We start from the raw sequence: 21734 nt of genomic DNA, 5'->3' as shown, positions 1-21734 counted from the left end.
AATATCTTGCTACATCTATCAACAGTGACATCATCTCCACACATTTTGGTTTCCATCATCGTGTTACAAATTATTCTTAGTTTCATCGGTGCAAGATCTGAGGAATTTTTGGGGGGCTCTTTTAGATATTTCCTGGCAAAGTTTAATCTAGCCTTCCTGTTTTTTCGTTTATATCTTCTTGTAAACTTTCTGTATGAAGACAATTATACCTACTTCCCCGAGAGATTGAATGAGTGAACAGGCTTCTCTGGGCCATGATTTTACCCATAAATTGTCCAATTACTTTTGATCCTCTGAAAATGACTGAATTCAAAAGTGACTGATTTATGAAATTTGATCTTCAAAAACCAGTGTCGTGAGCAGCAGTGGCACAGGTTTCTTGTCATGATGAAACAAATGGGGAAAAAAAGAAGGAGCTCCAATATTAGGACTTTTATTTATTTGTTCAAAGAGACAAAGAAAAGGTTTGGTCACTAAACAAACAATGCCTGTGTTTAGAGGCATTGTTTAGGGGAATTTAGCATCCAGAACAAACTTCAGCTGATTACTGAAACGTATCTTCAAACACTGTAGATGCGTGATATTGGTGCAGAAGGTTTTCAACATGAGCCCAGATCTTACCGAAACATGTTTGAGTTTTACTGAGGAATTCATCACTGGTGTGAAAACAAAATATGTTCTGGAAATACTACAAATCACATTATTTTATGCTACGGTGGATACATCACAAGTAATTTGAGGTTAAGACTCTTGCCCAAGGATACTTTGACAGATTCACAGAAGTCAAGGACTGAACCTCCCACCTTCTAACTGGCAGATGACCTGCTCTATCAGCTGAGCCACAACTGCTCTACGGCCAGGATGCACACAGTGAAGCGTCTGATGGTAAAATGTTAAAACATTTAACTTAATCTTTCTAATGCCTTTTAAATGTTTCCTTTAACTGATTCATCAGTCATATCTTTTGTTTTAGGTCATTCTTTGGTTCAATCAAATAATGAAAATAAAAAATATATAACTTCGGTAATTCAGTGACATGGTTTGGTGGCATATTTTTCTAAAATCAAGCAGATTAGCTTCACTCTTGTGCAGTATCATTAAAAACAATGACTGAAATAAATAATACTTCTTGAAATTTTAAGAAAAAAACTCTGCAGTTGGAAATAAATGTAGATAAACACAAGATAAAACATTCTCATTTAAAATCATTTCTATTACTTTAAGCCTGAAGTTTGAATTTTTAGCAGTTTTAAACAAACCTGGTTAATGTTGTTTCCATAAAGGAGTCTCTGTGACACATTTTGCATAAACTGATCAACACACCCATAACATTTCTCAGAAACAGGAACATGGAGCAGGAGTGGGATTTCCCTGCATTTTTATTATTATAAAGGCTGAGTTTTCTTTCACAGTTCACAGAGCAGCATCATGACTCTAAAGATCCTGCTGGGTGTCTTCTGTCTCTCAGGTCAGTCATTTTTGGCAGTGCTTATCACTCTGATATGTTACATCCAGGTTGCATGTTCAGAGATGTTGATCAATCATTTTTCCTCACAGGGTGTCTCATCTTCTCCAGATGCCGTCAGTACTACTTTGTTAATAAGTCCTTAGATTGGCATGCGGCTCTGAGTTACTGTAGAGTGAACTACACAGACCTGGCCAACTTCGAAAACGCTACAGAAATGAAACAATTTAACAAAACAGTTTCATCTGCTGGTTACAACTCTGAGGTCTGGATTGGTGCTTACCTACGTTTATATTGGAGACATGTATCCCAGATCAATGATGATTTCTGGAAATGGGAAAACCAAACTAAAAATGAACCCTTCTCAGTTTACTATTTTTGTACAAAAGCTTTAGTGAATTCACCATACTGGTACTGGTCTTGGTATGATATCAACTGCTCACTGGAATACCCATTCATCTGTTACAATGGTAAGAAAATACCAAAGCATTTTCTTTTCTCATTAAGATTGTTTTGATTATTTTCATTCACAGGAAAATCAACATGACTTATTTAACCACAATTTCTAATTGCAGGAACTTACCAGAGTCCTGAATTTGTTTTTGTGAATAAAAGCATGGACTGGTTCAGAGCTCTCCGGTACTGCAGGGAGAACTTCACAGACCTGGCTGACAGTTCGCTTTCTGTCAGTGATGCGCAGAGGCTGGTGTCATATGGGACTGAAATATGGATCGGCCGCATTGCACATCCTCAAATTTTCTGGGTCGATGGCAGAGACTCCTCATTCAGATACTGGGATGAATCAGGAAAAATATTTGGCATTTCAAATGCCATGTGTGGGGTTGCAGATATGCAGAGATCAGGAAAATGGAGGTTACTGCCCTATTATACACAACGACCATTTGTCTGCTATGACAACCTGCCAGCTCCTCAACCTGAAACCACAGAAGCTCCCAAAAAAGAAATTGTTTACAGAAAAGGTATAAAGTTACAGTTTTGATATCACAAAAATATAATAACTGAAAACTCCCCATGACACCTTTTGTCCTCTCTGTCTCAGTAATAAAAATCAGGTTGAAGCTGGAGGACTCCTCTGTGAATCTGAATGACACCGCTGCCAAAGCAACACTCCTGAAAGAGGCAAGTCTGCCTTAAAACTTCACCTCATCACCTTTGCACTTTAGTGTAGGTGCTGTGAGTTTCACCCAGCTCTTTAATTTTATGTGATTGCCTGTCCTCATCTCTTCTTCACAGCATCTATGAGCAAGCTGCTGCGTGAAAATTAAGGCTGTAAATTAGAATTTTTGAATGTTGAGAAATGTTCATAAAATTATGACATCTAAAAATGAAAAAAAAAAACCTTTTATAAATGACAAAAATAATTTCCATACTTTTCTCTGAAACGTTTAATATGATTTTACTGTATATGATTTTAATATGTAAAATATGTATTTTACAAATATGATTTTACTGTATACATTAATCGGCCCAATTCAAATGCAAAGGTATGAATTAATGTCAGAAAATAAATTTATTGATGTTTTGTTTTTCTAAAACAGGCTTTTGTTTGTTTTTAGTCTCTGTTTAAACATGTGTGTAACGTTTGGATCTCTCAGCTCCAGGACAGACTGAAGGAGAAAGGAGTGAGTGGAATCACTGTGAAGTGGAGGGAGCAGCCTGATGGAGCCGTCTTCCATAAAGACAGGAAAGTACTCACAAAGAAGAAAACTGAGCTGTGAATTTTGAAACCAACATTGCTGCGACTTCTCTGAAACTCAGATGTTTAGTGTACATGAAGCTGCTGTACATATTGTGGTTTTGCTCTGTATTTGTTTATGCAAATTATACCGTTGACATTTGTCACCTTGGTGAAATGAAAATAATCAGATATAATTTTTATTATTGTTTCATCAGAGTGTTTTGTTTTGGACTAAAAGATCCTTTCATGGTTTTAATACTCCTGATGACGTCCTGTGTGGGACTATGGTTAAAACTGTAGATTTTTGTTCTGTCTGCTTGAGAGAATTCTGCTTTTGTATGAGATTTATTGTTTTTGACAAAAAGTGGGTTTTTTTAAATCCATGAGACATAATGACAGTTAATGAACTGGATCAAGTGGCAGTGGAGGTGCGCAGAGAGAGGCTGAGGACAATACAGAAAACAACAATGGAAATAATTTAAAATAAAATGAAATCACATTGTTCGGTGAACTCAGCCAGAAACATTTGTTATTGTCCTTTTTACCTACATTCAGGTGTAACACCTTCTATGATTCAAAAAGCTGACTTGTATTGTTTGTTACTGTTTCCATGGAGCGCTGCCTTTAAGTGCATGAACATCTCAAAACCAGGCAACTCAAAACTGCTTCCTAGAGAAATATAAAAAGAATCATTTTCCTGCTCTTCTAAAAAAAAAATGTAAAACTAAATATGTCTTACTTTACTCATCTGAACTGTGAATATGTGATATTGTTCATTGGATACTAAATATAATTTGTTAAGATTGTCACATTTTTACCCGTTTTTGTAAATAAAGCTGTAAGTTAAATTAAGAAGGTAAAAGTTGGACTAAATTAAATTAAAGTTATATTTCGAGGATATTGTCACAATAGTGAGCAAATCATTTAAGCATCACAGGATGTTCACCTCCTTTTAATGATGTCTGTAAGTATATGACAATAAGCCAACAAGTGAGAGTCAGCGCTGTAGACTTTATTTAAAAACTGAAAGGCCCACTGAGCAGTACACTTGGCAACAATGATAATAAATACTTATCTTAAAAGGTCAATATTTATCTATTAACCCAGAAATAAAGTGAATAACCTCAGAGTGATCATTAATCATCAAACTGGTGTGATGCAGTAATGTGAGTTTGTTTTTTGAGTATTTAATCAATCCCCTTCTTAAATCCCTTCTCAAAATCTGCAATTACTTACTTTTCTCATTCCAACACTGAATATAAGTGATGAAAATAATTTATTGTCTAATAAGGACTGTGAATAATTTCACATGAACTTTCACTGTGTTGTGGTTTTGTGGTTCAAGTTCTTCTGTCTGATCCTTTGAGCTTCTGCTGACTTTGGTTCTTCTTGGTAAACCTGCAGGGACACAGTTTAAATCTCACACTCTGTGTTTTTAAGCATCTCTGTCCATCATGGTTGGAGGTCAGGGGTCAGGGGTTCCACCGGAGGTCACAAACCAAAGCGATGTGGTCAGAGGGGTGAGCCACGCTGGGCAGAGCCTCGTAGGTGGTGACCTCCTCGAGGCTGGGCAGAGGGATCACCTGCTCCACCTGCACACACACCATATATGTGTTACATCAGTTATTCACACAAAGAACACCTGACTCCATTTTTACCTTATCGTCTTTTTTTTTTTTTTAAATAACCAATCTCCATTGAGTTTGTTTTCTGTTCCTCATCTTTGACTTAGTGAAAATCTGAGAAATCTGTCATTCTTCACCCGTTTTACAAACTCTTTTCTGATTTACTTCAAACTTAGCAAGTGGCTCGCTCAAGATCTCAATAATTAAAAAGACAGATTTCATTTGGTTGAGTGGTACGCATAGTTTGGCTAAAAGATGTTCTAAGTAAAGTAAGTAAGTAAAGCTGATTTATTAAGGGCTTTTTGTAGACAGTCACAAACCTGTGCACAAAAGAGAGTAAAATAAATATGAAAATTAAATAACATAACAGCCAACAAAAAGACAAAATAAGACAATGAAATAAAAAATAGTTTAAAATAAATAAATAGTAATTCACTAACATTCCCATAAGAGAGCTTGTTAAAACAAAAATGTGTCTCTCCTATATCCTCTGCCATCAGTACCTGCATGCAGTCTGGCTGTATAAAGATGTAATCCAGGCAGCCTTGAAACCCTCTCACATAGTTGGTGTAGGCCGGCAATCCGCAGGCGCTCAGCAGAGGGGGGATGTCAGAGAGCAGCTCCATGCTGCAGGACTCCTCCGGCCCCGAGCTGCTCCAGTCTGCATGCTGCAGAGGAACCACAGCCTCACTGAGCAGCTGAAACACACCTGAGAGGGGACGAGATCAAGAAACAAACCAACCTGATAAAGACTGTGTTAAAAAAGAACTCCAAACATGGTGAAGTTGAACTTTGACCTGAGGGTCATTATGTTTTTGTAAACAGTCTCAGATTCAGCTGTAGGTACTATTCTGGAGTTACCTGCATTTGGGGTGGAGTTAAAGTCTCCACAAAACACCAGCGGGGCTCCAGGTGCGACCTCGCTGATCACATGACTCAGGTGTTTCAAAGCCACGCCCATCTGGACTAAGCGAACATTCCCCCCTTCAAAGGAAATGAATTCAATTCTCAGAAGTCTGTACTGACAATCTCTGCTGGTTAAAATGAGCAACTCAGGTGTTCCTGGAAGTAAACAGGACATTTTACCTTTCGGGTGCCAGTACAGGTGAGTGTTGGCCACACAGACCTTCCTGCCGGGTTTATTCAGGTCCTCGAGGAAAGTGACCTGCAGGGAAACAAACAATTCAGTGATTAGACAAACATTTCTTTTCATGACTGAATAAATTGCTGATTTTTAACTGTAGTGGGCATTTCTTTCACATATTTAAGAATCAAATTCCAGGACAAATCTCAAACAGACAACAGCCAACAATCAAACTTTAGCAAAACATCCACGGACAGCAAATTCTGATTCATCTGCAGCAGCTGTACTCTCTCTTTCCTTTCTCTCCGTTTGCTGTGTGAGCAAACAGCGACTTCAAGAGTGACTAAGAGCAGAGATGAGCTCCTGTTGTCTGTAACTCTCCCTGAATTATCATTTTACATGTAAATATAGCTGATTTGAGTACACCTTCACACACATACACAAGACAGGTAAGGTGAAATGTTGATGACAATATGTGATGTTACCCTAAGTGTAATTAAAGTTTTCCAAGAAGTATTACACTGAACATAACGAGCCGGTGTTTGTGCTAAAATGTTTTTTAAAGTCTGCAAATAGGGCTGGGCCATATTATACCGTTCACGGTAATACCGGTATAATGTTAGGCAACGATAGGAAAATGAAATATCGCGATAGAATGGGAGTAAAACGCGCATGCGCAGTGCCTTTGTTTTCATACGCACATGGCCGATTGTTGAGTGAAACAGATGAACCAGAATTGGTTTGTAAAAATGGTGCAACTTCCGTGATGTGGAACTGGTTTGGTGTTTGTCCGTCAGATACACAACAAAGCACATTTTTTTGCAGAACATGCAAGCGGCCGTCGTTAATGTTGTATTTGTCGGACTAAGATGCTCTTAAATCTGGGAGTAATCTGGGTCCTAAACTCCATATGTTTCAGGTCAAATAACACTGCAGCATCACTTAGAGTTAAAAACTGTCTAAATTCTTTCATCTTTAATAAAACGATCAGCATTGCTGCTTTACCAGGTGTAACTATAAAGTTTAACTTCCAGGCATCCATGAAAACAAAAGTTATTACATTTAACGGAGTTAGAAGTTAGCAGGAAGCTAGCGGAAGTTAGCTCGCTAGTTTCGCTAGTTACCTAAGCATGATATTGCATGTTCTGACTGAGAGATTTCTGAAAAAAATCAAACGTACAGCTCTGCTATCACTTCCAACATAAATGAAGACAGGAAACTAAACAGCAGTGACGTTTGTAGGGTTACTGAAGTTGGGCTAGCTGGTATATAATGATGTGCTACGTGATCGCTAGCGACACAGCTATGTTAGCATAACATAAACAGTGAAGCTGGAGGACGAACACTAACACTTTTCCACTTATAAAAGTTAACGTGAAGGTTCTTCATGGTTAGAGACAAATGCAATCGCATGGCAGGATGCTGTAAACGGACCAAACTTCAGTCAGGAGAACAACTGAGATAATCCATCCACAATACGAGGTTAGTCATTAATATACTGCAACAACATGGGAATAGAGCAGCTGCCAGAGAATTCAACATTAATGAATCAATGGTACAGAAGCGGAGGAAGCAAGAAGAATGAGTTTAATAAAGTTTGATTTATCTGACTGCTTTGTTTCGCTTAATGTGCCTTATAATCCCGTGCACCTTATGGTCCGAAAAATGCGTACTGCACACTGCAGTTTAATGTTGCAAAGCACCTCTTTTTAACTTCAGTGGATATTATACATGGTTATGCTCAGGATATGTCAGCCCATTTCTACTGGAAATGCCTTTTGGTTAAACTTTCAGCAAGGAATTTGCATTTGCACTGTTACATTTTTATAAAGCTTTAATGTACATAAAAACCAGCTTCTTGTTTAAGTGAAAATAAATGGAAGGTTGTCTTTTTGCGCTAGTAATGTTGTGGAGTTGTATTTTGTCTCGCATCAATTATATCGTCGGTTATATCGTTATCGCAAATTTTCAAATATATATCGTGATAAATATTTTTGGCCATATCGCCCTGCTCTATCTGCAAACATAGTATTGTGCAGAAGTCCTGAACCTCCTTAATTTTTTATATTTTGCTAGGAAAATGACAAATTGGTGCAGTGATGTATTGATACATGGAAATACAGTTAATTTTAAAAAAAGTTTGTACAGTTTTAACAATCTTGAAAGTCAGCGTTTGGTATGGCCACCTGTATTCTTCAAAACAGCCTGAACAAGTATTCCTGTAATTTCTTTAGGAATAGCTCTCCAGACTTCTTGAAGGACATTCAAAGGGCTTCTTTGGATGTTGGCTGTCTTTTCTAGTGTTCTCTGTCAAGATGATCCCACACTGCTTCAATAATGTTGAGGTCTAGGATCTGAGGATGCCAATCCATGAGCGACAATGCTCCAATGGGAATTTTTCTATCAAGGTACTTTTACTGCATTAGCAGTGTGTTTGGGATCATTATTAAACTGAAAAATTTAACTGTTAGTAATTGAATGCTTTCCAGACAGTATTGAACGCTGGATCAAATCCGATAGTACTTTTCTGTGCGCATGTTTCCATGAATTTTTACAAAATCCCCAACACTGAAATGTCTCCATCATATTTTACAAATGGCTGTAGATACTGTGTTGTACCTCTCTGCTGAACACCTCCATACATTTTTTCCATTTCTTAAATACGTGACTTTCATTTACTGTAGACAGATTTTTAGACCTATCACTTCTTCTTTACTCCACTTGTCCAGTTTTATGAACCACACACTGCACACCACATGGAGACATGCCAAGTTTTGAGCTAATGGACACTTTCAGAATCACCTTGTTCATGCAAAAATAGTATTTTTTGTCTGTCAAACAGTGTTATTGTCACAAATTTCACTGACTAAAGAACTGTGAAGAAATTAATTTTTTGTGACAGTGGGTGTGTCTGCTGGTAACAAAAATTAGCTACGGTATTTTAATGTATTTCTTTGACGCATTTTTCATGCTTGAAATGTCTTAAAACTACTTAAAAATGACAAGAAAGTCAAAATGTTGTGAGTGCAGTAGGTCTGAAAGACCTCCAGACTGCTGACCCGATATTTAGATGGGAGCAATAACAAAATGTCGCATCACTCCTTCCCAAAGCTAAAATATAACAGTTAATCAGCCTCGATGGTGAGCAGCTGTACCTGCAGCGAGGTGGACCTCTGCAGGATCTTATTCTTCAGGGCACCGTTAGCAGAAACCTTCTCCAGAAGCTCAGCGTGCATGGGGTCAGAGGACAACGCCTCACTCAGCATGATGTCGTGACTGCTCAAGAGTCGAAACTTTGACCTACAGCACAATAGGATTCACTTCAATATCATAATCATCATCCATCCACTTTTTCCGCTTATCCAATTCAGGGTCACATGGGGCTGAAGCCTATTCCAGATGTCATAGGACTAGAGGCGGGGTAAAGTCTGGACTGTTGACCAGTTGCAGGGCTCATAATCATGTGATATTGCCATTAGGGCTGCACATAAATAAAGAGGCCTTTCTGTTATACTTCAGATATTCAATACTTTCTTCACAATCACTTATTTGTAGGTGCTCGCTACTCTATCAACGCTGACACACTGTGTAAGACACACAATATACTAAAGTGCATTAAACAAAATTTATTTCATGTACTAAAAACTTTTTATTTCTGGCCTGTTTACAGACTGTAATGTATCTTAAAAAAACTGAGACTTTATCCAACTCTCTTCATTATCTTTAACAGCCTGTGGAGTGAAGCTGGGTTTGGCTTTTTACTCAAAAATCTAAAAAATGCGCTGCTTATGCTCGCTTCTAAGCGCATTAATGCCTCTCTCTTCTGCTCCAGGCATCAATAGTGAGCAACACTATCTAACATCCACTAATTATTAACTTCAACCAAACAAACACAGATGTGGCTCTGCATATTATTTTGCCAGTGATAAAGTTATCAAGCAAGTTAAGGTTAATCCAGCTTCTGGCTGGTGATTGGCCTAACCTGCGGTAGAAGGTAGCGAGTCCTTCATGCTGCTTCTCTTTGACCTTGAAAACACCGTTCAGACCAAAGGCATCCAGTGCTGGAGTCAGACTGTCCACATACACTCCTGCAGAGGTCAGCGAGCACAACTAATGTCAAAGATTTTTTTAAATCATCAGTATTTTTGTGTTTTTATCAGTGATTACCTTTATCGACCTCCTGCAGACAGATAATGTCGCAGTTGTACCCAGCAAGCTCCTTTTTGATCAGGTTCTGTCTGTAGTCCAGCTGCAGGGCGTAGGGGGCGCAGTACGGGTACAGCACCGTCTTGGAAAGGTCCGTTTGGGCGTAGATGTCGGCGAGGATGTTGTACGACACCACTCTCACAGTCGGCCAGTCCGTGACTTTGGCTGTGAAAGCATGACGGTTGTCAAACAAGCACACACCTGGTCCAGCCTCCACAGCTCCCACAGAAACCAGCTCCTTGGCCAGGCCACCACGGCTTCCATCTTTGGGTGTGCAGCTCAGTTTGAGCCTGAAGCTGATGTCCTGATTGGATGGGATGTAAACTCTCTCACATCCAACCTGAGTCCAACCACTGTCCTGATCTGAAGCTTTACCAGGAGCTTCAGACCTGGAACAAGAGCAAAGAGAAGTAGATTGCAGGATGTCAAATCAATTTGATTATTAATGTGCCCAAACAATCACCTGATTTATAACAAAATCAGAAAAGGCAGCTGTACAGTTCTACACCCAGGGTGTTAAAAATACTTCAGTTTAAAGGTTTGTTTACCCTTTGGCAAACTTATCGATGTTTTTGTGTCAATAAAACAGCTTGGTAGAGATGAGCAGACCTTCCTCAGACCCAACACTCGCCTGATAAGACCGTGTAAGGCATGCAGTTCTTGAAACAGCTGGATTGCACCACACAATCTCTGCTTCACATTTACACCTTCTTTTCTGGGTATTTACCTCGTGTGTGGGCAGTTTTCTCTGAACCAGGTGAACTCGCAGTCCTGGACGTTCCCAAACTCCACCTCCAGTTTGGGGCAGACGGGGAAGCCGGCCAACAAGGACACCGGTAGCTCCGCGGTGGTGAAGGTGGGCGCGTTCCTCTGCACTGAATATTTAACATCTCCCACCTGCAGCACGGAGCCGTCCTGCCAAGCCTCCGCGTTCAGCACCGTCTCCGGCACCTCTTCCCCATCGTAGAACAGCTTCACCACGGTGGGCTCCGCAGCTTCATCCGGCTGCTCCTGACCCCGGTTCTTCTTGGATTTCTTTGCTTTTGATTGGTTCTTGGCTATCCCGTTGGAGATGCGGGCCAGGACCTTGCCCAGCGGCTCGTCCTGGTCCCGGAGCATGTGCTTGTGGCTGCCCTGCAGACAGAAGGAGATGGTCAGCTTGGGCTCCCCGGGGAGGCACCTCACCACGGCCGCTTCCATCCTGCAGAGGCGGCGGAGGGCTCCGGAGAAAGTCCGTGGGGAGAAAGCGGGTAGTCGGCGGGTGAAGAGCGTTAGAGCAGTGGAGAGGTGGTTCAACATGAAGGCCCCGTCGGCAAGAACAGGAGAGCAGGGCTGAACGGGAGAGTACCTGGACAGGTAACGTTAACGGTTACCAGCAGGTAGAGCTGTCAGTAACTACACCGGTTAGCCCGATGCTAATCAGCTGGAAACCAACCCCAACAGGAAACCGTTAAAATTACGTGTTTATTCAGGTCCGGCTCTGTAGATTAAAACTAAACATGACACGTGGTTTTTAGATAAAGCTGCTGGTTCAGATACGAGTTTCAATATTTACAATTCATCTGTAAGTTCAGTAACAGGCAGCACTTTCCTCATCTGAGCGTGAGATTCTTCTTCTTTGGCTGGATGTTTCGTCTCACAGGCTTCAGAGCGCCCCCACTGGACAGAATCAGAATTACTTCAGTGCAGAGACTCGTTTACTTTACTGTGATTGTGATACTCCTGCTACACCTATAAGAAACATAAGCTATATATTTTTAAGGTCATATAACTTTCTAACTAACTTTCTGCTTCTTAATTCAGATAAAACTGAGGTTATTGTACTCGGCCCTGAAAATCTTAGAAATATGGTATCTAACCAGATTCTTACTCTGGATGGCATTACCTTGGCCTCCAGTAACACTGTGAGGAACCTTGGAGTCATTTTTGACCAAGACATGTGCTTCAACGCACATATTAAACAAATATGTAAGACTGCTTTCTTCCATTTGTGCAACATCTCTAAAATTAGAAATATTCCGTCTCAGAGTGATGCTGAAAAAGTAGTTCCTCTAACCAAATTGTTATTTTCTTTTTGTATTTCACTGAAGAGACTAGTACATATAGCTGACATACACCTAGCTTTATAAACAATTATTATGCTATGTCTTCAAAAGCAAAAAATTTAATCAAACACTACAAATATAAAAGAAACCAGAGTTTTTATTTTATATTTTTATTAAGACAAAAACAGAAATCCTCTCATGGGTAAATTACAAAAGTTTAGAAATGTCAGTTTAAAAAAAAAATTTCATCCTGGGCTGAGAGTATGTCACACCAGGTTTGGTGCCAGCTATCAGGTCAGCTGCATTTCACTTTTTCAAAACTGTAACTTTTAAAAGTCTGTCCATCACCTCACTGCCTAACCTACATAACATTTTTCTCAGTGAGGTTTTCCACGCAGTACTGTTCCAGGTGTTCAGGGCTTTTTGGGAAGTAGACGTCGGCTTTGTGCTCCTCGTCATGCTCAATGTGTTTCAAGTGGATGAGCATGTGCAGGGCATAGGCCAGCACCAGCAGCAGGATGAGGGAGGTGACGAGGCCCATCAGGATGGCTGGCGTCAAGAAGGTGGTACAGTCGCTCGCAGGAGAAAACTTTCCTGAGGTGACGCTGAAGGCCTGAATCTGAGGAGAGCATAGAAACATTATAAAAAACAAACAAACAAGTAATGTTCTCAATATGCTTCTGGCTTTATATCACATCAGAGCAGGTACCCTTAATACAGTCATCTCAGAACCTCCTGCTGGTCTAACTTTATCTTTATGAGAGGCACAAAATTTGCCTTAAACCGAGAGGAGCTGAGGGGCTGCACTGTGGTCCAGGATAAATCAAATAAACCTATTCTGAACTGTGAATCATGCAAAGCTATTCTAGCAGCCCAAGTAGTCTGAGCATAAAAACCCAGAGCTAGAATTTATTATGCACTCATTAACGTGATACAACTAGCTATAACCTCAGGAGGGGGTGATTGCTTTTTTCGCTGTGGTGATTTAAATATTGGAAAACCGTTTCAAAACCCTTTAAAACTTGCATTTTTCATTAAATTTTGTTTGTTTCTATTTTTGTATTTGTCCAATTAGAAACTGGTCATTTTTAAACTGTATTGTGCCCTCTACCCGCTCACCTGTGTAAATCTTGTACTCTGCCAGTCTCTGGGTCTGTGAGCTGACAGTACACTGCTGTTTTCCCAGCTTTGTGTTTGCTCATTTCGACATTCAAGTTCAAGATGTGTTAACAAAGTATTGAACTAGAGAGAAAATGACCCTTAACCACAAAAAACACTGAAAAATTAATAAATGTTCTAACAAGACTTTGTTATGTCTTCCAGACACCACACAAGAAATGAAACATCCTCTTTGAAGAATCAGTCAAAGACAGGGTAAAGAGACGGGTACCTGGAAGTCTGTAAAAGTGATGGACCAGCGGCGGGCTTGGTCAGTGCCAGGTAGCAGCAGGGCACTGTATCGCTCCAGGCTGCTGACGTGGATGCAGCGGTAGGAGGAGGAAGCTGGAGCGTACACCTCGCTGGCATTGAACGCAGCCTCTTCAGAAATGTTGTAGAGCAGCGAGACGCTGTCCACCGAGAACCACCACTGCCCCGAAGACTCATAAAAGGTGTTGGACAGCTGCAGTCTGATGAAAGAGAGGCGAGAGGAGACAGTCAGGGCAAATGTTCATGTATTGTGTACAAACTGCTTAGTGTGATCATATTTGGTGGCATAGCTAACCTGATGGACAGGCCTTTCAAATCCTCCACATCTCCAAACCTCATGACCAGCCTACAGAGGAACAAAGAGACAAGTAAGACTCTCAGATGTACAGCACAACTGGACCTTTCCTTACAGGACACACTGCATTGTTCTTGTCTTTTAATTGGGATTAAAATCTTCGTGTTAGACCCTCTGACATTTCTCATACAAGTAGACAGACAAGTAGGAGGTGCACTTACGTGGCTTTGTCCTTGCGACAGACAGACTGACTGGTGTCGACAGGTTTCTGAGGAGAAAAGGCTCGCTCTGTGAGGTCCAGGTGTTTCTGCTTGTCATAGCGGAGAGACAGTTTCCTGGCCTGGAACAAGAGGCACGGCTGCCCATCAGACAACACCTGGTGGGCAGGTACAACCGGTTAGAAAAGAGTAAATTTAAAAACCTTCTTTCGAAATTGAATATACGGTATAATATATTATTTATTATAATATATATTTTCTCCAACTGATTGTGTTGGAGAAAATGTTACTCATGCTCACTGAACCTTTAGAGGAGGGAGGGGAACTGCAGCTCCTGGTGTCTGAAGTAATTTCCTGCGTGATGCATCTGAAGACTGGAGGCAGGAAGAAGCAACCTTCCATGAAACAACTTCTTAAAGCCAAACTTTCAATTTTTATGTAAAGGCATTAACTGTTTTTGCAGTTTCATGTCTGTTTGGTTTTTTGTTTGTTTGTTTGTTTGTTTGTTTGTTTGTTTGTTTGTTTGTTTGTTTGTTTGTTTGTTTGTTTGTTTTAATAAAACGTGTTTTAATGAGAATTTTGTGGTTCATAAATTCCAGCATTTTCCTGGTATGCTTCTGAAAACAGGAATCATCATTTTCTCAGAGAGGACATGATTTTTCTCCCACTCTTACAACCTTGTTTCCAAAAAACTGTGAGGTTTGTTAAATTTAAACAAAGATTTAATTTTTTTTATTTGTTGGAAAAGAAAGTTAATCTGCCGATATATACACGATGAACCTAACACAAAAATTTAAGTCATGTTTCAAGATGGTACAGTTGACATATGTGACATTGTGGCTGCACATTTTTAGATTAGGATTAAATTGTGACATGTCTTTCATTTATTAACATTCTCAGCACCTAAATGGTTAAAAATCAGTAAAACTTTAATAGAAAGTTGTGGCGTTACATTTTTCCCTCCCCACTCATATTTTACCTGCAGTTGTCCAAGTCCTCTCTCTGCTGGTATCAAATATTGCTCTGCCTTCACCCTCCCATTGCTCCCAATGTCTGCAGAGACAACAGGATTTGTTTAACAAAATAAGCCATAAGAATACACATGTTATACCTTTAACCTTTTATACTAAAACATGAGAAATATAAACAAATCAAAACAGATTTCCAAACACAATGCTGCACTAGAGGGTAGCTTTTCAGATCTTCCTACACCCCTTTTCCACAATGACCACTCCGTACACAGAGGTGTAGGAAATAGTTTACACCCCTGTTCCCTCCGCCGTTAGGCATCATCATTATTACATATATTGTTATAACTGAGATAAGGAGGAAGAAGTAAAGGAAGTCTTAGCAGATTGATAAATAGATCTCACCGTGTTCCAGAGAAACGGCAGCACTGCAAAAAGAATTGAAAGGAGAATCAGTAAAATATTTATCGTTGTCATTTCTTCATATTTGTCATCAGCACAGTTTTTTTTCCACTAGTTATTTTTCTTCTGTAACTTTATTTTTATGTAATGAAATACGTGAAATCAATTAATCATCTTATGGGGAAAAAATTAATCTCTATAACATGATTGTGAAATATTAAATAATTTACTGTCTCATACGAATTGTGTTTATTCTGAACAAAAAACAATCAAAGAAAGTGAAAGTATGTTTAAAAGAGTCTGATTCACTCATATTTAACTGGTTGAGATACTTAAGCAACCATTAGCAACTTTTACAACTTTGAATCCTTTTAACCTTTTAACAATTATACACCAAATAAAATATACACATGACACTGACATTAAACTAGTTTGTGCTCACAAAGGTACTGGACCGTCATAAAAGTTTAATTCATGTGTCTAATGTGGACCATCAGCCACATCTAAACCACCAGCTGTCCTTCTCTGCCCACTTTGGTAGCCTAACACCTGCAGGCACCTTTTTGCCCCTTTTTGCTGATATGATGCCAGTGCCTAATCGAAAACCAGTTTTAAAGATTTGCACCAGTGTGACACTAGAAAACTGTTGGGCTACCTCATTAAATTCATCAGTGACCGATAGATGTAACCAGTGAATTCTGTTTGAGTTTCTCAGACTTCTGCTGGGAACATTGCATCATAATACATTTTCAGGCCCGTCAAAATGTGGCCTGGTTCTCAAAAGGCACCCTGGCAGAACCGGTTCGGCTCCAGCTTAGGTGTGCTTACATTTTGCAGTTGAACTGGATTCAAAAAGTTTGAAAGAAGTCACAAATACAGATCAGACACATTCAAGATAAAATAGTCTTGATTTCACAAACTGATCTAGCTGCCGATTGTTTTGCATCTGACTCTATTCACGCAGAGAGTGTGGAGGGACTTATCAGACGGCTCTTGCTCCTTCTTGTAAAACATCAACTTTAAAAGCAAACTGATGATTGGTGTTATTCACCTTCATTTCTCAGATTTGTGCATAATGCAAGAATGACATCATTCCAAATCACCCAATAGAAATCAAAGCTAAAGAAGGGAGGAACCTGTGTAAGTGCTCAGAGTACACCTGAGTGACCCGGCTGCTGACCTGCTGGATTAGTTAAAATAGCAGTGATCAGTCTGGCACAGAGGTGGGTAGTTGTTGCGAGGATACACTCTGACCCAGATTACACACAGAGTCTTGTAGCAGAAACAATAATGGACTGAGATCTAATGCTAGAATCAAATTGGCATCAGGTCTGATTGACGGTTTTCTTTGTAAAAATTGAAGGTTTTATATGATGACTCCAGAGCTGGTTCAGATCGATGTGCTGGATCAGGAAACAACAACAAGGTTAAAGCTACAGCTCATCCTCTTTTTAATCTGGAATTACAGAAAATATGTATCGTTACAATAAAAACTTAAAATAATAAAGAGGGAGTGGAACCAATCCGATTGATGTTAATGATTCATTTGCTGCCTAATAATGACCACTGAGAAAACTACACAAAGGTCATCAGCCAGGGTTTAGTGGACAGCGGGAGAGATGTCAAACATTGTCTTGAACCACATATACAACCACCTGCTGTGCCACCTGTCAAAGGACAACTGAGCAACTCCACCTGTATAAAGAAATCCTGAGATGCTGTTAAGAGCAGCAGAGAGGTGTGACCCTGCAGGCTGACCACAGCCTGTTTTAAACAATGAAAGGAGCACAGGTGGAAAAAATAACAAAGAAACCATTTTAGAAAAACTGTTTTACATTTTGATGAATAATTAAAAAACACATGAGGCCAAAAAAAGGCCCAGATTGAACTTTTCTATATCAAGGCCTCAATGTTTTTCCAGGCTGCCGTTCTCCAGTTTTTGTGAATTCTAGCCTCAGTTTTCTTTTCTTTTCTGAGAGGAGTGGCACCCAGTGTGCTTTTCCTCTGATGGCCCATCTGCTTTAAGGTTTGATGTGTTCTTCAGTCACAGATGCGCTGCTGCATGCCTCGGTTGTAATAAATGGTTATTTGAGTTGCTGTTGGCTTCCTATCAGAACGAAGCAGTCCATTCATTCCCTTTTAACATCAGCAAAGCATAGAAAACTATTTCCCACTGAACATTTTCTCTTTTTCAGATCATTCTCCGCAAACTCGAGATATGGTTGCCATTCCAGGTTCAAAGTCATGTAAAGCACCTTTCTTTCTCACTGTGATGCCTGGTTGTGTTAAGTTGCTACCATGTGATTGGCTAATTAGATATTTGCTTTAAGGAGCAGCAGAACAGGTGTACCTAATAAAGTGCCTGGTGAGTGTAGTTGCTTCCTCATTCATGATTTAAAAAAGTAAAATACCAGGTTAATCAGTCTTGCTTAATGCTAACTATTTTAGTTAGCCGATCAATAGCTGTTATCTATGTAGACCTTCCATGATTTATTGATTAGTTTTAAATAACACGTCTAAATATGCAATATGTAAGAATATATATATTTGAAGATTAATGATTAATAGTCAAAAGCTCTCAGATTAAGGTTTTACAGCTCAGCCACGAGCCTTTAATCTTTAAATCTTATTCCTTACTGATGCTGTAAAGCAGTGGTCAGAATATATGAGCAGAAAGTACAAGACAGCTACCAACAAATTAAAGTTTTGAAGTTGCATTTAGATTCTTTACATTTTCTGTAGATTTACAGTTTCACAGGCTTGTACTGCTTAACATGATTTGTTTGACTATTACAGGTACTGATGAGATATTTCATGCACAAGAGGATAGAACATTGCTGCTCTACATTAAGCGCTCTTAAGTGTCCTACAGTCAGGACCTCTGCTAAAAAATTCTACTATATTAGTGTGGTACCAGTACTTAAGTAAAATACATACATGTGCTGCTTCTACCCATGAGTATGTTTAACTTCTCGGTCTGTTTGCCATCACTGTACACAGGCTAATAAATCTGCACAAATTTTCTGCTCAATGATTTTGTAATTTTAGTTTCTCTTTTGGTAAAAATATGTGTATGTTTAGTAGTCATTTCACATTATTTAACAGCCGGTATGTACAATACAAGCATGCATTTACTCTGGGCAGTGACTTTGTTTCTTTAAAGCTGCAGCCTGATTTCTGAATAATCTGCTAAAATTGTCCAGCTATGGATAATCTAATCTAAATGAGCCAAGAGCACGTGGATTTCTGTATGGGCACTCTCAAGATCAAAATCCTCTCAGAGAATGGAAAATAAAATGCAGCACATACTGAATGTATTTAAATGTACATCAGGTCAGAGAATCAGACAATAGAGCGATCAAATCCCCTTCACTCAAAGAGCCTCTTCAGCCAAAAACAAGGTTTAGCTGCTCTCTTGTGCTGGGTCAGGGCACTGGGCTGTGGATTGTGGGATTGCACTGTTTGCATAATCATACAATCACAAGCACACAGACCCCGAGGATGAAGGATGGGGTGGCTTGCAGCCAGAGAAGACTTTACAGCTTCTCAATCCTTTACCATCAACAGCTGCACACTGTGAAATGCAATAAACAGCTGCTGATGCACACACTCAAAAGACACGGGGCAACGTAATCATCCCATTGGGGTCGAGTTTAAGGCAAGTATCACCAGGCGAAAGCAGACACTGAATGATTTTGTAAACATCTGCCATATGTTTAATGGCTTACTGGAGAGAAAATAACAGTTAAATCACCACATACGGCTGGCGTGATTCTACACATTAGTTGTACTAAAACACAGATTAAAAACAAAGAAACAATCTGAAATAGATGAAACGGAGGTGCCTGAGTCTCCTCTGGCTTTTAGCCTCAACTAGGAATTACTAACAGACTTCTGCTGGATGAGCTGGAGCTCGTTAGTGTGTCAGAGATATAATAAGTAAGCTGGCAGGTAGAAGGAACAAAGAGGATTAAACAAACAAGAGTCAGGATAAAATCTCTGTGAGCAAGAGGCAGAAAACAAAGGCATGATTGCTGGTTTGTATTAAGAGGTGTTGTGAGGTCACTGGAAGCAAGTGAGGTGGGTGACTGCTGACCATCGACTGATAGACTTGAATTAAAGCATTAGTGGAGGTGTCTTAAACATTTTGTTCTTTTAATGGTCGACTCTGGCTGCAAAAGGGTATGAAGGGAAAAACAGACCTTCTGCTCACTTTAATTTATTATCCTGTGATCATGTTCCAGATAAATTTTTTGTCCCAGTCACTTGATTCAAGTCTCTTGATACAACATGATGTTAATTTTTTACATTACTGGCCCCATCAGTGAGCAGACTGGCAGCAAAACAGGGTAACAGTGACTGTGGCCATCTTTCATATACAGTCTATGGTATAGACTGAAAGGGATGAAAGATTAAATAAGCCGAAATAAAAACAGGATATAAATAATGAAATATTTAGGATGTGCAGGAAGGAAGGTTGAACAAATGTGTATAACGTGAGATGATTCTGTTTGCTAAACAGAAAACAGACACGTATAACATACTGAATTTTTTTTTTTAAATAACTGGTGAAAATTTATTAATTTCACTCCATGTGACCACAGACTGTATAGAAAAGATGGACATGCACACCGTGATGTCACACACCGTGATGTCACTTATTGGCTCTAGAAACCACTTTGGTTTTGGTTGTCACCATGCTTTATTTTGGTAGCCAGAAGTGACCAGCATGACATACATGTTAACAGGTTTATTTAGAGACAGGCATCAATAAAACTATACATTTGTGACACTAATACCTGTTAATCAGTGTTGGACAGACTGTGGCACACAGTGGCACTGTATTATTTGTCATATAATTTCATTAAAAATGCTCCAAATGCTCAGTTTTTAGCACTTGTGCATTGCCTTCATTTTTACCACTCGTATTTGATGCAGAAAAAAAAAGAGTCTGTTACCATCAACGGCAAAGAAAAAGAGTAATAGAAACTGAAAATAAACAAAGCATGACCATCGGTTTGGAAATTCAAGTAATAGAGAGAGCGCCAGGATTAAATGTGGTCCATTCAATCAGCATTACTTTTGCTAGATCAGTACTTAAACAACTTCCATACTTATTATCAAATAAAAATCTGTGTATTTTAATTAATGGAGCTGAAAAAAACTGTTCCCACTTTAAAGAAACCAGGGGCTTTTAAATGTGAATAGAATGATTCTGCTGAAAATGACTCCTGTCTTACTGCTGATGGCATCTCAAAGAAACATTATATGTCATTAGACAGTGTCATCATGCTTTATTGTAGTAATTGGGGACTTTGTTTGGCCACAAAGAACTCTTGCAAGCTCTGCACATCACCAAAGTGTTCCAGCCTGTTTTAGGTCCTGATTTTGGTTTGATAATGGCATGCTAACTCTTTGCTCAAGGCTCATTGTCTCCAGATTAAGCAGGTATCTCATTCTCAGGCTTTGGTGGAGCTAAAAGTGGGGCTTAGTTTAATCACATGGACACACGCACACACACACACACATTAGTACAAAAGGATGATAATGTTACTCTGTGTGTGCTAGATGTGAAAGTAGGTATCTGTTTACAGGAAAAGTTGCCGAGCTTGTTCCTCTGAGCTCAAATTAAAAATAAATAAATAAATGCTGTACCATAGCACCACATGAGGTGTAGTGAGTAGAAGGTTGTGGGTGAGCATAGCACAAATCAGAGATTAGACAGTTAGGAGAGGTCAAAAACAAACATAAAGCTACTACACCTGCTCTGTTTGTGTTTGTCCACATACCTGTCTGCAGGTTGTTGGTGGAGGCAGGCAGACGCCTGCAGATGGAGGAAGAAGAGGAGGATGCAGCAATGTTTCCCTGGTGAAGCCATCGCCGTGGTGACCAGAGTCTGATGCCAGCATGCGCTCTCTCTCCCTCCCTGCCCATCCTAATCTACTTTAATCTGCCCCATGCCTTTAAACCCCCCTGACAGATGGCAGAATTAGCCAATCACAGGACACAGCAGTGGCGAGCAGTGACAGGAGCCCCGCCCACAGGTCAAACACACACTGTTGTTCCCTCAGTTTATCATTTTCAGGTCAGCTCAGTCAAAATATATTTAATGTCTGGAGATTAAAGGCAGCAAAATGATGATTACATAAAACAAAGCACTGGTCAGCTGTCCGTCTGTAAATATGTTTGTCGTGTATGAAAGGTGTTCAGATGCACTGTTACAGGGATACCAGTGAATGAAATGTACACAATACAGTTACAATAACAATGCATTACCGGCAGGGAAACAGTGGCTTGTG

The 21734-nt window shown here is 39.6% G+C and overlaps 3 protein-coding genes and 1 long non-coding RNA gene across 4 annotated transcripts; 2 read left to right on the top strand and 2 right to left on the bottom strand.

Annotated features, from left to right (window-relative positions):
• The first annotated feature begins 1349 nt into the window (after nt 1–1349).
• LOC145428684 (putative C-type lectin domain family 20 member A) lies at nt 1350–3364 on the top strand. The gene is made up of 5 exons (XM_080301229.1): nt 1350–1468; nt 1558–1935; nt 2041–2445; nt 2526–2605; nt 3082–3364. The coding sequence occupies exons 1-5, from the start codon at nt 1429–1431 to the stop codon at nt 3202–3204; spliced, it is 1026 nt and encodes a 341-aa protein (XP_080157355.1). The 5' UTR covers nt 1350–1428; the 3' UTR covers nt 3205–3364.
• A 791-nt stretch (nt 3365–4155) lies between these two features.
• On the bottom strand, nt 4156–11378 carry pde12 (phosphodiesterase 12). The gene is made up of 8 exons (XM_026167395.2): nt 10807–11378; nt 10041–10468; nt 9856–9961; nt 9029–9173; nt 5876–5954; nt 5651–5773; nt 5293–5498; nt 4156–4756 (listed from the first exon to the last, which is right to left on the bottom strand). Exons 1-8 carry the CDS (start codon nt 11376–11378, stop codon nt 4637–4639), a joined length of 1779 nt encoding a protein of 592 aa, XP_026023180.2. The 3' UTR covers nt 4156–4636.
• LOC145428688 (uncharacterized) lies at nt 11297–14642 on the top strand. The gene is made up of 2 exons (XR_013909006.1): nt 11297–11435; nt 13448–14642. It is a non-coding gene; the product is annotated as an uncharacterized LOC145428688 (long non-coding RNA).
• Nucleotides 12279–21367, bottom strand: atp6ap1la (ATPase H+ transporting accessory protein 1 like a). Its single transcript, XM_026167402.2, has 8 exons — nt 21225–21367; nt 15439–15461; nt 15045–15118; nt 14371–14439; nt 14069–14223; nt 13848–13898; nt 13515–13752; nt 12279–12743 (listed from the first exon to the last, which is right to left on the bottom strand). The coding sequence occupies exons 1-8, from the start codon at nt 21311–21313 to the stop codon at nt 12486–12488; spliced, it is 957 nt and encodes a 318-aa protein (XP_026023187.1). The 5' UTR covers nt 21314–21367; the 3' UTR covers nt 12279–12485.
• Between the last annotated feature and the right edge of the window lie 367 nt (nt 21368–21734).

The sequence above is a fragment of the Astatotilapia calliptera genome, chromosome 5 (assembly GCF_964374335.1).
Source record: "Astatotilapia calliptera chromosome 5, fAstCal68.1, whole genome shotgun sequence".
NCBI classification, from domain to species: Eukaryota; Metazoa; Chordata; class Actinopteri; order Cichliformes; family Cichlidae; genus Astatotilapia; species Astatotilapia calliptera.
The sequence above is the reverse complement of the archived record's forward strand: the minus strand, read 5'-3'. Positions and strand labels throughout refer to the sequence as shown.

What these genes read in the sequence shown, in the direction of transcription:
- LOC145428684 (XM_080301229.1), top strand. Translation starts at nt 1,429, where the DNA reads ATGACTCTAAAGATCCTGCTGGGTGTCTTCTGTCTCTCAG. An exon ending in CCCATTCATCTGTTACAATG is followed by an intron (nt 1,936 to 2,040) that starts GTAAGAAAATAC and finishes TTCTAATTGCAG; the next exon opens with GAACTTACCAGAGTCCTGAA. An exon ending in AGAAATTGTTTACAGAAAAG is followed by an intron (nt 2,446 to 2,525) that starts GTATAAAGTTAC and finishes TCTCTGTCTCAG; the next exon opens with TAATAAAAATCAGGTTGAAG.
- pde12 (XM_026167395.2), bottom strand. Translation starts at nt 11,378, where the DNA reads ATGTTGAACCACCTCTCCACTGCTCTAACGCTCTTCACCCGCCGACTA. An exon ending in GAAAACTGCCCACACACGAG is followed by an intron (nt 10,469 to 10,806) that starts GTAAATACCCAG and finishes CTCTTGTTCCAG; the next exon opens with GTCTGAAGCTCCTGGTAAAG. An exon ending in CTCGCTACCTTCTACCGCAG is followed by an intron (nt 9,174 to 9,855) that starts GTTAGGCCAATC and finishes ATTGTGCTGTAG; the next exon opens with GTCAAAGTTTCGACTCTTGA.
- atp6ap1la (XM_026167402.2), bottom strand. Translation starts at nt 21,313, where the DNA reads ATGGCTTCACCAGGGAAACATTGCTGCATCCTCCTCTTCTTCCTCCAT. An exon ending in TGCCGTTTCTCTGGAACACG is followed by an intron (nt 15,119 to 15,438) that starts GTGAGATCTATT and finishes TTGTCTCTGCAG; the next exon opens with ACATTGGGAGCAATGGGAGG. An exon ending in TTGAAAGGCCTGTCCATCAG is followed by an intron (nt 13,753 to 13,847) that starts GTTAGCTATGCC and finishes CTCTTTCATCAG; the next exon opens with ACTGCAGCTGTCCAACACCT.